The sequence below is a fragment of the Diceros bicornis genome, chromosome 28, assembly GCF_020826845.1.
Source record: "Diceros bicornis minor isolate mBicDic1 chromosome 28, mDicBic1.mat.cur, whole genome shotgun sequence".
In the NCBI taxonomy this organism is placed as follows: Eukaryota; Metazoa; Chordata; class Mammalia; order Perissodactyla; family Rhinocerotidae; genus Diceros; species Diceros bicornis.
Window position 1 is genome coordinate 35,456,219 of NC_080767.1, and position 15,380 is coordinate 35,471,598.

Here is a 15,380-nt window from a genome sequence, read left to right on the forward strand (position 1 = left end):
TTCTGTAGCCTTGAGTGAATCAATAAGCATTTTCATGTCAAGATAATAACAACTTCTTGCATTGTGGATGGTTTAACAACTTTGCTGAATCAGCAACACAGGAATCTGACCTTTTTTTATTGCATTATGTGGAACTTCCTTTTGTGATGAACCAGTGTGAATTCTCCAAAAAATAGGCACTCATTGGTCCAATTTCTAGGTGTTAAAGAAAAATGTTTGCTTAGAAAACATTACCAATGCTTTGATTGCCCCTCAGGAGCATTGTTACAAAATAGAGACAGATCATGGTGCCAAACATGTGACTTCACTCTTTCCTATTACGTGCGTATTTGAAAGGAGACTTTTCTTCCTCAGAAAGGTTGCTGAATCTAGAGCCCATTTAGCCACCAGGGTTTGGAGGGTATCTGTGTTGCTGTTTCAGGCGGTGTACTGTACATTTCCATTTGATGGGCCGCGGTGTATTCTTTCTCATGCACTTATTTTTGATGCTTGTGTTGCCTCGCAGCCTTGGGAGCCTCAGTGTTTCTGCGGTAATTTCCCTCATGAAGCGGTGTGTGCAGATCCCTGGGGCCAGGCCTTGCTGGTTTCCACCGATGCTGGTGTCTTGCTAGTGGATGGTTAGTGAGTAGCTGCTCCTTCAAATGTCTTTATTTGTGTAACTTGTAGTACTTCTAAGATGGGTGACTGCCAGTCAACTCCCTGTAGATAAATGTGTCATCAGCAATGAGGTTAGCAAAGTTCATTTCCTTACAAAATCAGCCCCTTGTTTTCAGGACAAGCAGAGGGAATATATTCTGAACAAGCAAGCCGGAGGGTGAGTCGTGCATGATAGGTTCATCTCGTCCCCAAATCTCTGATTAGTCTGTGGATAGCAGACCTGCAAAAGGAATCTTCTTTTCAGCCAATGTTTATCATGATTCCAACATTTTACCTTAAATCCACAAGGACTTGTTGTTATTTAGAGCTACTATCTCAGGGGCATGCTCTCTGTTGAAGTGCCTTTTTTTTTAAAGGTTTTTAATTCGAAAAGTACTTTGTGTTCAAAACAAACAATAAGAATCAGATAACCCATTTTTGATGGATATAGAAACAAAAAGATTTTGAAGGAAAGACAGATTTCAACTCAATAGAAAATCAAACCTTTTGACAGCCAGGTAGATCAGCCTGCCTGGGGTGTAGTCAGTTCCCTGTTACCCCAGATCAGCCACCAATCGGACATGCCCTTGGCGAGGATGCTGTAGAGGGAGTTCAACTTCAGACGGGGATTTAATTTAGACTCAAGGACTTGTGTGGTCCCTTCCAGCAGGAGGCCCTTTTGGAATTTTCCAGACTCCTAATGAATTTTAAAGGGGCTAAACACTGGTACCAAGTCATCTCCTGGGGCTTCAAAGGGAGCCATAGGCATAGAGACAGCATCTTCCAAGGGCACATCCTCCACTGCACAGAAGCAGGCTGCCCAGTCTCTGGTTATCATAGTGATGTTTTATGAGAATCCTGAAAACCACCGCTGGGAGAGTGACGTAATGGCCTAAAAGTGCAGCTTCTTCCCACCCTCAGCCATGACCTTTACTCCCTCCTCAGCCCCTGACTCAGCTGTTTACTAAGTCAACAGCTGAGTGCTGGGCCCTGTGCTGAGTGCCTTCTGTAGGAAAACGAGAGAGAGGGACAAGGCTCTACAATGGATTTATTTCTGACCTTATCTGTTATTTTTGATATATGTTTTAGTTGTGTACATAACATAACTATATATATAACTAATTTAGTAAGAGGCACATAATTTAAAATTAATAAATTCAGAATTTAAATATTTAATTTTAGAAACTACAAAACAATTAGAAAATCTTTGTGATCTTGAAGAAAACTTAACCTGACTGATCCTGGGGTTTCTTTAAGTGAGGGTAATTTTTTAAGTGGCTGAAAAGTCGTTTATAATGAGGGAAACTGATGAAATAAACAAAGTGGGGATGCTGGTCATAACCACAAGGAGCGGGTTGTCGCGATTTAAGAAAGTTACCTGTGTTAAGTGCACAGTAGTAACTTACTAAACAGCCGCTATTATCTTCACTATATCCTTTTGAACTTGCTAAAAGGTAACAAAATCCTTAGATTTTGCCAAAAGTGCAACCAAATAAAAGAATTTATTTAAAAAAGAGAAAACAGAACTTAGAGGTTTAGTCTAGACTCTTAGTCTTATAGATGAAGAAACTGAGGCCTGGAGAAACGATGTGACTTGCCCAAGATCACATAGCTGGTTAGTGGCACCTGTGGAATTAGAACCCAGAGGTGATTCCTAATCCAGAGTCTTTCCACTAAACCAACTACATTTTATTGAAATTAAATTAAACTCTATCAATATTTTTGTCTTTACCATAACACAGATTTCCAAAAATATAGTCCTAGACAAATTATTATGAAAAAAAATTGTGATTAAAAGAATATTAAATTCTACCTGTTTGCCTTTTTGGGGAAAAGAAAGTATGCTTCATAGTGACTATTTGTAAGGCTTGCCTAAAAACAGAAAACAATTCTGAGTTGCTTTTGTTTTTTTTAAATGTAAAACCTATACCAAGATTTCCAAGTCCTTTTCTGAAATTTTCGTCTTTATGGATCCAGAATTCAATGGAGGTATCAGATAATAAGGTTTATTGTGATTTGCCACGGAATTCTTTTCTTCCAAATTTAAGGGAAGTCATCTTACACAGGTGGTAGCCATATACACCCACCACCACCTTGGATGTACTACTCAGATTATTATTATCCTGTCCTGTTTATACAGTGAGCTGCCCTGTTTGTTTTTGCTAAAAAGGAAAATAAGCCTTAAGACTTTCTTGTATTCCTTGTTGTGCTTTTAAGCCATAATTCTCTTGTTATTTCTTTGTCTCCCTTTTTCTTGTCTACGCTTAATCGTATTACAATGGTTTCCGTGAGCGAATCTCTCCAGTTCGTTTCAGGCTGAGTTCCACTCTATTCCGTTAGCCTCGACTTAATTTCATTAGACTTACCCCCTTGAGAGTCTTCTCCTTTCAAGGTCGTTATTAAAAATCAAGATCCTTTGTACTCTAACGGTAGCAAAACCTACTTTGAAGGGAAACTAAATACTGAATAAGTATGCTATCACCATTTGTTTTGGTTTTGCACTAATAGAAAAGCTGGCTCTAAAAGATTATTTCTTCATAAAGAGATTAGGAAGGAAAACATTGTTATGAAACGATCATTAAATCCACATGTCACTTTCTCATATCCTTGTTTCCCCTTCTTTTTGTGCTACATATAAACCTGTCCAGCCACCTGAGAAAGATTTGATGGAGAATAACTGCTAATTTACTCTCTACATAGTTGGGCAGCTATACAGTATCCGTCCATTTTAAATGTAAATGGAAGAGCTTCTGTCATTTATTAATTCCTTACAGAAATGTTGCTTCCGTGGTTGCACCATCAATCCATGGGGATATGGTGCTGATTTTAGGCTACGACACTGGCTAGGAGCATGGGCTTTGTCCCTGCACAGACTTGGGTTCCACATGCTCAAGATATGACCTTTGGACAAGTTATTAGTACGTCTGAGCCTCAGGTTCCTCATCTGTTAAATGGGAGTATTAGAAATTCCTACCTAATGGGGTCACTGGGACATTTCAATTAAGTGACGTGTGAAACACTTGGCATTAGGGCCTGGCATGTAGGAGACCCTCTCTGTATGTTAGCTGCCATTCACAAAATGAAATAATCAGTTATTTAGTCATATATCATAATGATACTGGTACTGGAGTGATCATCCCATGTTTTGAAAATCGAGTCTGCCCCCAGCAGAAGCACAAAAAGCCCGAGAATCAGTTCCTTTTGGGAAGGCCTGGGGTGGAGGGGGAAGGAAAGCGGTTTGATGGACTATCATAGGATTTACATTTGCCCCCATCATTCAGGAACTAGAGACAAAGCCTCCGCCTAATAAAAGCTTAGCAGGGCTCTGTGCCCCAGCGAGTCGGGAGCCCTCGCCCGCCTGCAGGACGGGAGGCCCTCCCCTGTGAGGCAGTGACTAATCCTGATGGCAGAAGCTCTGCTCCCTCCTGAGCACCACCCAGGGATGGATGGACTCCCAACCACAGATTTCTGGAAGAGGCAAGATCTTCAGGGCTCCCTGCATGTAAATTATAGTCAAACACTCAAACCCAGAGCAGAGCACTTGACCTAACTGTCGGATAAAGTGCAGATGAAGAACAAGCTAGCCACTTCTCCTGCCTAGAATGTCTACACCTTCCCTTGACGTCTTCGCCTTGCCTTGATTTTACGTCAAGACCAGAGTGAATCTTTTGCTTAGGGAACAGCCTTAATAATACTTTTAGCTTTCTTTGTCCTAGAGACTCCCAGAAGCAAAGTAATTGCTAGCAATTTAAGATCCCAGTAAGCAGGCTTAAAAACAAATGCTACGTGTAATTGCAATGTCTTTAATCATCCATTTACCTGACGTCTTCCTGAATGTTTCCACTAAAATTAGTTTTTTCCTGTTATTTGGGCCATTTAATTGATATTTCTCTCTTATTTTTGTTTAAAAAGGATATTTCGTATTCCTATACGGAGAAATACTGAAAAACTATAGGAAACTACTATTGATACAGACATAGGGCGTGTTGGAATAGGGTGTGTTTGTATGTATTTTAAATGCAAAAGGAAATTTTAATTTTGCTTTCTTGAGAAATATATAAAATAGCCTAAGATATGCAATTTCAAATATTGCATAAAAATCAGAAAATACTTAAGAGAAATGGCTAAGCATTTTTTTTTCATTTTAAATTAAAAAAAATTTTTTTAACTTGATGTTCAGTCCTTTTGTACAACCACAGTAAAAATTAGGATTGAGAGATGCTGCTTTTTCTTTGATGAACGTTGAGGAGAAGAATATAAGTTACGGGTCCTGCCGCTATGCTCCTCATAGAGAGTTCCAAATGCCTTTGGGAAGGAAATAGCAGTCCTTCTCCCTGAGCTGAGAGGAGAATAGTGCTTGAACTTACTGTAGAGCCCTTATGAAAGCTCTAGAAGCTGGCCTCCTTCCTTGCCTAGAGAGAACTGGGGTCCAAAACTACCCACAGGCACATTCTGTAGGTTCTAGAAAGTGTGTGCTGGGTTGCAGTGTTGTAACCAGGCTTCCTTTTCCAGATGACCTTCCGTCAGTGCCGGTGTTTGACAAAACTCTGCCAGTGAAGCAGATGCACGTGCTCGAGACTCTGGACCTTCTGATTCTCAGAGCAGACAAAGGTGGTATTCCCCTCTGGTGGCGTTCTCTGGGAGGAAGGAAAGCGCGCAGCCTCCTGCGGCCAACACTGAGGGTCACGGGGGTCTGACTGCATAGGTCGTGCCAGCTGTTTCTTCTCCTGGTGCCCAGTGCTCAGGTCCCTGGGTGGCCCATTTGTTCTCTGAGGAGGGGATGGTGAGGGGGAGAAGGGGGAGGCATCCTTAAATGCACTGTTAGGTAAAGGCAGTGTGGGGTTTCTCTCGGATTCTAGAACATTCCAAATCCTAATTCCTCTGGCAGAAGTTTTCCCACACAGTCTGCCCTTTCAGCTCTTCCAGGTCATTTTACTTTTCCCTTCATCTCCTCCTCCCTCTGCTTTATCTCCCCAGGAAAAGATGCCCGCCTCTTTGTCTTCAGGCTGAGCGCTGTGCAGAAGGGCATCGAGGGCAAACAGGCTGTGAAGAGCAAGTGTGAGTGCAGAGAAAACAAGCTCGAGAAGACAAAAGGTGGCTTGATTTCTTCGTATTTTGGTGGTTTCTGTTCAGTTAATCTTTTTTTTCAGCTGCCCAAATTTTACTGAAAATAAAAAGGAGTGGGAATTTAATTTTCTTGGTTTGGTTTTTAGTTGGAAACATCACAAAGATAGCATCACTGGTTCCCTAAGAGAACCTGAGTGATAGAAATATGTGTTGAGGACTAGAGGAAATCCTAGGCCTGTGTAACAAGTTTTGAAGGTGAGTTAAGCTCTGTTAGCAAACCTGTGAAAAGAGAATTTTAGCCTTTGGTTCCTGGAGCTCTGATCAGCCCTCACTTTAATTCGTATCATGGAGTGGGTATGAAGCTAAGTCCACAAACTCTAGAAAGGAGGATATATGACTTCCTTAATTTTCCTGTAAGTCAATGCAGTTTTTCTTTCAAGTCTCCATTTTGTCTGGTGGCAGGAACATTCTTAGTCATTTCACTGGGTTATTCTTAATTTCCAGGGCTCTTAGGTATTGCTGAATTGTCAAGGCCTGGGGGCTTCCAATCTCTTGTCGTGTGTTCAGCATCACTTATGTCTCTTCCTAGGCTGCCACTTGTATGCCATTAACACTCACCATAGCAGAGAGCTGAGGATTGTTGTTGCCATTCGGAATAAACTGCTTCTGATCACGAGGAAACACAACAAGCCAAGCGGGGTAACCAGCATCCCACTGTTATCTCCCCTGTCAGAGTCACCCGTTGAAGAATTCCAGTACATCAGGGTAGGTTTTCTCTTCAAATCCCTTCACTCCTGGCCAAGGTGTCATGAGGCAGACTCTCTTCTTCTACCCAGAGTGTGTCATCCACTGGGGTTGTCCCACAGTTCAGTAACCAACTAGGGAAGCCGTCACCTGGTGCCCTAGTTTTTCCTGGAGGACTAAGGCAAATGGGATTTTCCCTACTCCGTCCAGCTCATCCACGCCAATGAAAACCTATAGGTGCTGTTCTAGGCACTGAGGATACAGCAGTGCACAAAACAGAGTCACTCTGCTTTCTAGTTGCAGGAGCACAGAAATGAGCAAATAAATCTATGACGCCTGAGATAACAATAATGCAGGGTCACAGAACAGAGGACAGTGGAGCGGGGAGGTGGGGTCTATTTTAGGAAGGATGTCCGGGAAGCCCTCTCTGAAGAGGTTACCTTTGAGCAGAGATCCAAATGCAATATGGGAGACAGTGATGAGGAACCTGGGGAAAGTGTATTCCAGGCAGAAGGAGCAGCCATCAAGGGCCCAAGGCCCCATTCAAGGCACAGTCAAGAGACTGGGGTGGCTGGAGCCAAGGGAATAGGCAGGGAGGTCAGAGAGGATGGGGACCAGATTCTTTCCAGCCCTGAAGGCCACTGCAAGGGCTTTGGCTTTGACTCTGAGTGAGAGGGGAAGCCCTTGGAAGGTTTGAAGCAGAGAAGTGGCATGTTTTAGAAAGATTGTTCTGGCTACTGGATAGAGGAGAGCATAGGGGCCAAGAGTGGAAATAAGGAGTCCTTCTAGGGGCCGGCCTGGTGGCGCAAGCGGTTAAGTGTGCACGCTCCGATGTGGTGGCCCGGGGTTCGCCAGTTCACATCCCAGGTGCACACCAATGCACCACTTGTCAGGCCATGCTGTGGCGACGTCCCATATAAAGTAGAGGAAGATGGGCAAGGGTGTTAGCCCAGGGCCAGTCTTCCTCAGCAAAAAAGAGGAGGATTGGCAGATGTTAGCTCAGGGCCGATCTTCCTCACAAAAAAAAAAAAGGAGTCCTTCTAAAAGGCTAATGCAGGATCCCAGCAAGAGACGATGGTGGCTTTGGTAGCTGGAGAGGTGGGGAGAAGCAGTGGGCACAGCTCTCCACTTGCTTTAGTCAGTAGGATTTGCTGATCAGTTGAGGGTGGATGCTAGTGAGAGAAGCCTCCTCGAGGGTCAGGTTCCTTCCCTGATCTTACCATTTCCATCTTTTTAAAAACTATGGTACATTAAGGCATGAATATGTCAAACATTGGCTACTAAGGCAGAGTATGCCTATAGGTGAGCTGAGAAATTATTTTTGCCTAGAGTTAAAGCCTCCTGAATCATGTATATCAACTTCTGCTAATATTCAATTCCAGGGGACAGAACAGCATAACAGCTAAGTTAAAACAAGTTAAAATCTTGCTCTAATTAGGTATTAGTTGTCTTAATACAGTAATTAGCAATTTTAATGAGTATTTACGTAGAGCATGTACATTTATGTGGAGTGTGAGTTCTTTTTTTTTTTTTAATTTTCCCCCCCAAAGCCCCAGTAGATAGTTGTATGTCATAGTTGCACAGCCTTCTAGTTGCTGTATGTGGGACGCGGCCTCGGCATGGCCAGATAAGCGGTGTGTCGGTGCGTGCCTGGGATCCGAACCCGGGCCGCCAGCAGCGGAGCACTCGCACTTAACTGCTAAGCCACGAGGCCGGCCCCTGGAGTGTGAGTTCTAAAATCAGATTTCCTGAGTTCAAATCCAGGCTCTACCATTTATAAACAATGTGACCGTAGGCAAGTCACATGACTTTTGAACCTCAGTTTCCTCATCTGTGAAATAGACTAATAGCCTTACCTCCTTCATAAGGTTGTTATGAGGATTCAATGAGAACAGTGCCTGACACTGTGTTAAATGCCCAACAAGGTTAGCAATGATTATTTTTGTTATATCACAGGACACGACCAATCTGAGGACTAACATGGACCACACTGTTGAATCAGTTTTGTAAAACTGTTTCTGGCCTCTCCCCTTTGCAGTGGACAGAGGTCTGAGTGTTGAGGACGGTGTGGGAGGGAGAAGTCTGATGCGATCCCTGCCCCATTTTCCCTGTCCCTGCCATCCCTGCAGGCACAGGGCTCTGCAGGAGCCTGGGGAGGGCCCTCTTCTGGGTGGGGGGTGGGCAGTGGGGGCTTGATATGAAGATGGCTGCGCTGTGTCCTAACCCCTTTCTCCTACATCCTCATCAACCACACAGGAGATCTGTCTGTCCGACTCTCCCGCAGTGATGACCTTAGTAGATGGGCCAACGGAAGAGAGTGACAATCTCATCTGTGTGGCTTATCGACACCAGTTCGATGTGGTGAACGAGAGCACGGGGGAGGCCTTCAGGCTGCACCATGTGGAGGCCAACAGGGTGAGCTGACAGATAAGGGGCAAGTGGGAAGCAAAGAAGACTAGGAGTTGTGTCTTCTAACTTTGTGATGCCATGATTAGGATTTCTTTAAAATGATGTTACTGTTTGTCATATCAATATTATGTGATATACTATTTAGACTGCGCCACATGAACTTGCCATTTTTGTAGGTCAAAATGGTTCAGTCTAACATAATAAAACTGCCCCATTGCCCTGTTCAGCTTTTCCAGATCTCCTGCTGCCATTCCATCCTTTCCAATAAAAGAGAAATAAAGAGTCGAAAAGCTAAATGCAAATAATTAAATAAATGAGAACATTTGTTCAGTAATTCATACAGGAAAGACCTTTGAGGAATAAGCTTGCTCTCGGGGGCCCTACAGACTCAAAGCTTGGGGCCTGGCTGGCCGGGGAAGGTGGAGTCCTGTCTTCATCCCCTTCAAGGCCCATTAGGAAAGGAAGAAGGGACGGAGCACCATTAGGAGAGAGAGAAAGAACAATCAGCACTGGGGGTCTGCACCCCCTGGCCTGAGCTGGGGGTGCAGCATCCCTGAGAGCAGGGATGTCCTGGGTTTGGACAAAACTAGGGCCCACTCGAAACTGCACCAAAGCTCTCAAGATGACTGTGTGGGATCTGATCATTAGCACCTCTGGAGGGCGGTGAGCACTCACCACCCGGAGACCTGGTGACCTGTCTGTCACTGGAGCTGCTCCACGCTGGCGGAGCGGCTCACAGAGCTCTTCAGCCCCTGTATTGCTGTGAAGCAGGGCAAGGCCTGATGACACCTGAGCCACTTGAAGTTTGCTTAGTGCAGTGCCAGCTCTCCCGCTCAGGTACCAAGGACACCACAAATGGGGACGATGTCCCCGGGGAAAACATGGTTCCTGACGAGAGCTTCTAAACCCACAGGCTTCCCCAGTCCTGTTCAGTTAGCTCAAAGAGACTGCAGAATTCTTTCTAATTATGCCTTATAAGAAATAAAAAATACAACTTGTATTAGGACATGCCCTACATAAATATTCATTTAAATTGCTAATTACTGTATTAAGAAGACTTAACACCTAATGAGAACAAGATTTTAAGAAACAGAAAAATCACGGGGCTGGCCCAGTGGCATAGTGGTTAAGTTCACATGCTCTGCCCCAGCAACCCAGGGTTCGAAGGTTCGGATCCCGGGCGCGGGCCTATGCACCACTTATCAAGCCATGCTGTGGCAGGGCGTCCCACATATAAAGTAGTGGAAGATGGGCATGAGTATTAGTCCAGGGCCAATCTTCCTCAACAAAAGAGGAAGATTGGCAACAGATGTTATCTCAGGGCTAATATTCTTCACCCCCCAAAAAAAAAAAAAATAGAAAAATCAGAAAAAGAAAAATCTAGATTAGGAGGCCTTCTTGTCTTCAGCTGCTATCAATCACAGATCGGTTTGTCATTTCTCTTATGTATATATTGCTGATGCCAAAACTTGTCTGCAATTGGAGTCATCTGAGGATCTTCAAAAGCTACCGATGCCCATGCCGCACCCCCAGAGATTTCACTGGTCCCTGGTGTGGCCTGGGCTTTGGAAATTTTAAATGATCCCCAGGTGATTCTAATGCTCAGACAAGTTTGGGAACCACTGGCATACACTGCTCTTCACCCTGGCTATCATTGCCTGGAAAGTTTTAAAAAGATCAGTGCTCTGACCTCACTCCAGATCAGTTAAGTCAGAATTTCTGGGTGTAGGGTACTTGGGAATCAATATGTTTTAAGTCTCCCCCAGGTGATGCCAATATGGACCTAGTAGAAGAGATCTATCCAGAAACTTCCTAATTTAAAGCCAGGAGGACCGTACCTCCATCCCAGCAGCTGGAAACCTGTAATCTCTTCCAGCCTGCTGACTTCTTAGGAGGAAGGGCCCAATTTGGGCTTTAAAAGTCCTTGCCCATAGATGTTAGCTCAGAGCCGGTCTTCCTCAGCAAAAAGAGGAGGATTAGCGTGGATGTTAGCTCAGGGCTGATCTTCCTCACAAAAAAAATAAACAAATAAAAGTCCTTGCCCCCTGCTTGCTTTTCAAAACTCTCTGTGTGACCAACCAAAAGAGGCCGAAAAATCATGGCCTAGCTGGTGTTTATTCAATCAATCCTTTCCCTGGCAACTAGTTTCCTAAGACTTATCCTGCTTTTTCTGGTGATTATTATTATTTACTTGTATTTAATACCCTGATAATTCATTAGAGTGTTTGTGGACTTTTTTTCTCTTGATTCGTGAAGTCCCAGGAAAAATTGGGTCAAAAACAGTTTTCTTTGATGACTTCTGTGTTTCATTTGTTTTTCTGAAAGCTACGAGGAACAATTCTAAAATTTTCTGTCTTTTCTTCAATATGCTTTTTAAAACAAAGATACAAAGCTTTTCCCTAAGAGAAAATGTTTTAAAAAACAATTTTAAAGCCCTTCCCTGGATTTGAGTGGATCGGTGTGTGTATTTCCTCTGCTGGTAAATTAGCAGCTGGTGAGTGTTTGCTGAGCAGGCAGAGAGGTTTAGACACAGTGACTTGTCTTTGCAAGGAATTTACTGTCTAATTGGGAAGATAAGCCCCAGAGAAATGAAAAAGGTAATGAACAATGTGTTTTCTAATAGTCAGAAACGGGCCCTGTGGGAACGGCACAGCTTTTTACCAAGATTTTTACCACAGCTTTTTACTACAGGCCCTGAGTGCAGTGGAGGCAGGAGAGAGAGAGGTCGACCCACCTCAAGTTCTCACGTCATTGGGCACTTCACTGTCATACAAGTTACACTCACTGCCTGCCTGCTCTGTGCCTGGCACCAGTGATTGGGCTGGCCTGGTTCCCTGCCCCCATTCCTCTTCTCTTCCCAGCCTAGACCACTCGATGCCCATTTCAGGCTTCAACCTCAACTCAGGGTCTAAGACAGTCCTACTTCAAGACAGGAAATGTTTAAGGAGCACCAAAGCAGCATTCTGAAAGTCACCATCAAGTTCGTTTTACCGACAGGCCTACTGTGACCTACTGCCCCAGCTCTAGCAGCCAGCTCTGGCTCGTTCCCAAAACAAAAGTCTCCTCCGGAAGGAACCGCAGACCTCGTAACGGGGTCTGGGTCTCTGGCTTGTTCACTGGGCCCAAGTCCCCATCTTGACCGTCTGTCCAGAACCAGTGGGTCTCAGTTGAGAGCTCACCTTGGAATCACATGGCAAGGCTGGCCACTGACTTAACAGTGGCCACTTCTTTCAGCTGAGGCTGCAGAAGGCGGGGTGCAGACTTCACTTGTCACAAGTCTGGGTTTTGAGTTTTTACAACCACCCTATGTTACTTTTAGCATTTTAAAATGCCGATAAAATGAACTACTTATTTTTAATAACTAAAAATTAAAAAGCCAATGCCTGTGTCCTACCCTAGACCTACTATATCAGGATCTCTAGGAGCAAGAACCCAGAATACACATTTTTTTTTTTTTTGGTGAGGAAGACTGGCCCTGAGCTAACATCCATTGCCAGTCATCCTCCCTTTTTTTCCCCTTTTCTCCCTAAAGCCCCAGTAGATAGTTGTATGTCATAGTTGTACATCCCTCTAGTTGCTGTATGTGGGACGCTGCCTCAGCATGGCTGGACAAGCGGTGCACTGGTGCACGCCTGGATCCGAACCCGGGCTGCCAGTAGCGGAGCGCATGCACTTAACCGCTGAGCCACGGGGCTGGCCCCAGAATATGCATTTTTTAAAAGCTCTCTAGTTGATTCTCATGTCCTCACCCGGGCAAGAAACAGCGCTGCTGAGACTGACTCCTGTCAGGCTCCCCGCCCAGGGAGGAGACCAACGTATGCATCGAAGCCTGAAATGGGTCTCACCCTACTAAGTGTTAATAAAAGTCTGAACAAAACGCTATGGAGTGCCCAAGGAGGAAGTAGTCAAGTCCCAGCTGTGGTCTGTCCCTGAATCCCGGCCCTCTGGCTGGAGCTCCCCCATCGCCTGCCCCACGGGCTGAATCTCGTGCACAGGCTCAGATTCCGTGCACAGACCGTGGTCTGAGAGGCTGCCTGAACTTCCTCTGCTCCTGTCCCTGCCGCCTGCCCCTCCCACCCCCAAACACGCACAGGCCGAACCTCTAAACTAAAAGCTGTCCGCTTCCACCCTTCCTACCGCAGTTGACCCTCCCATAATTATAATATACACAGCCACCACTGAGTGACCACTTCTAGGTACCGGGCCCCCGTGCCAGAGCACTTTGTAAGCATCATCTCACGAAATCTTCCCAACAATCTGTGGGGAAAGTGCTGTTCACTTCCCCATTTTTGCAGAAAAGGAAACTGAGGCTCAAAAAGAAGTCACTTATTTACCCAAAACTACACAGCTAGTAAGTAGCAGAGGCAGGAGTTGAACCCCGGCTGTCTGACTCTGAAGGCCGTGCCCTTCAACCCAGCATGCTGTGGCAGTCACAGCCACGTCACAAAGCATGATGGGGAGAGCATGTCCAGGCTACAAAGCTGACAGCACTCAGCCCCTGCCCTCAGGAAGTTCACAGTCTGGCAGAGCAGACACTACATGCCCACTGCGGCTTAAAGCCTCTGGCTGAGCTAAGTGTCATCAAACTGACAAGTCCTGGGACACCTGAGGAGGAAGTGATTCTAAGTCAAAGCTGTGGGGCCAGGGAGGATCCCTTCAGAGGTCTGAGGGGGCTCAAGGGCTGTTCCTTCATGTAATACATCCATTGGTGCTGGTTGCACAGGTAAATAATGCCACCAGCTGACATTTAGTGAGCATTTACCAAGTCCCAGGCCCTGTGCTATGGGCTTATGTAAGCGACCTCACAGCATCCTCAGCCCCCGTAGGACTACATGCTCTTATTATCTGCATTTACAAATGAAGAAACTGAGGTTCTGAGAGGTTAAACAACTGGCCTAAGTAGATATACCTCTAAAGTGACAGAGGTAGGCTTTCATTTATTCACTCTGCAGTCAGTAAGTGTTTATTCTGCTCCTGCCACTACCCGGCCCTGTCCTAGATGCTGAGGATATAACCACGAACAGCACAGCACAGCGTCTGCTTTATGAAGCTTACATTCTAGTGGGAGGAGAGCTCCAGTAAACAAACAAAGAGGTGAACACTTGGGCTGGCTCTGTGGCTTAGCGGTTAAGTGCACGTGCTCCGCTACTGGTGGCCCGGGTTCGGATCCCGGGCGTGCACTGACGTACCGCTTGTCCGGCCATGCTGAGGACGTGTCCCACATACAGCAACTAGAAGGATGTGCAACTATGACATGCAACTATCTACTGGGGCTTTGGGGAGAAAAAGGGGGAAAAAAAAAAAAGAGGAGGATTGGCAATGGATGTTAGCTCAGGGCTGATCTTCCTCACACAGAAAAAACAAAAAACAAAGAGGTGAACACTAGACAGTGATACATGCCATACAGATCGTTAAAACAGACAGGTATCATATATAACAGTGAAGGAATTATTTGGAGTTTGACCCCCAAGGCTTTCTCATCCCAAGTCAGCTCACTTGACCTCTGGGCCTGACTGTCTCTCACCCCTACAAAGCTCCCACTACTCTTGGTTGCGGCATTTACCCCATTATACCTTGTTTTATGTACTGGTATGCTTTTCTGATTTTTTTTCTTGAGGTGTGAGACCCTGCCGTATTCATTTCTGCATGTGTAATGGCACCTAGGACAGTGCCCGGTAATGATGGGCGGACAGGGGTAGGCGCTCCATCGGAGGGACTGCCAGAGCCATGGCAGAGGCCCTGGCTGAGGGTGGCCTGTGGGGATTCAGCACAGCAGTGAGACTATACAGAGGAGAAGGCTGCGTTTTGGTGACAGCAGTGAGAGGAGGGCTGGCTTGGCGGAGGACCTGGGGGAGGAGCCCCTGTTCCTGGGCAGTGCAGAGACTGGAAGGGGCGGGAGACAACACGCGCTCCTGCCTGGGGGGGTGGGACCTCGCTGGCGCAGCAGCAGTGGCACACAGAGACACCGGAGAGACACAGAAGAGGCCGCTGCTGGACTTGGGGGGACTTTGGGGATAGTTCCGCTGACAAAAAGGAGCAGGTTTAGAAGGAAATTAGTCATGTGTGAGAGAAAGATAATAGCCATTTTGTGTCAGGCCCTATGTGAAGCCCTTTGCCTTGTCTCGTGGAATTCTCATTACAATCCAGCAAAGTAAGTATTGTCACTATACCAGTTCGTGGATGAAGACCCGAGGCCAAAGGTTAAGCCATTTGCCAAAAACCACAGAGGCAGTAAATGGTATTGGCAGGATTTTAGCTCGGATCTGTCTGACCAGAGTCCGTGCTCCCATCTGCTCCCCCACACTGCCTCCTGCGTTCCTTGGATATGGAATCTATTACATTTGACAGAACAAAAGTCACAAATATGGCTGGAGCTCTAGGAGAATGTGTGCCTGAGGTTGTAGATTTAGAGATTTTGAGCGTAGAGTAAAATTTGAAGCGATACAGGTGGGTATTTTTCTAAATGAGAGAAAAGCCCCCAAATGGAAGAATAATCCGAAGTGGGAGAGAGGGCCAGAGGGAGG

At 45.5% G+C, this 15,380-nt stretch overlaps 1 protein-coding gene across 1 annotated transcript in view; it reads left to right on the top strand.

Annotated features, from left to right (window-relative positions):
• The window catches only part of GARNL3 (GTPase activating Rap/RanGAP domain like 3), a 152,626-nt gene that overhangs the window by 119,734 nt on the left and 17,512 nt on the right, over positions 1-15,380 (top strand). Inside the window, exons 19-23 of the mRNA XM_058524085.1 lie at positions 506-617; positions 5,149-5,247; positions 5,614-5,730; positions 6,293-6,468; positions 8,704-8,862. Coding sequence (XP_058380068.1) covers positions 506-617; positions 5,149-5,247; positions 5,614-5,730; positions 6,293-6,468; positions 8,704-8,862 — 663 coding nt within the window. The remainder of the gene's footprint in view (positions 1-505; positions 618-5,148; positions 5,248-5,613; positions 5,731-6,292; positions 6,469-8,703; positions 8,863-15,380) is intronic.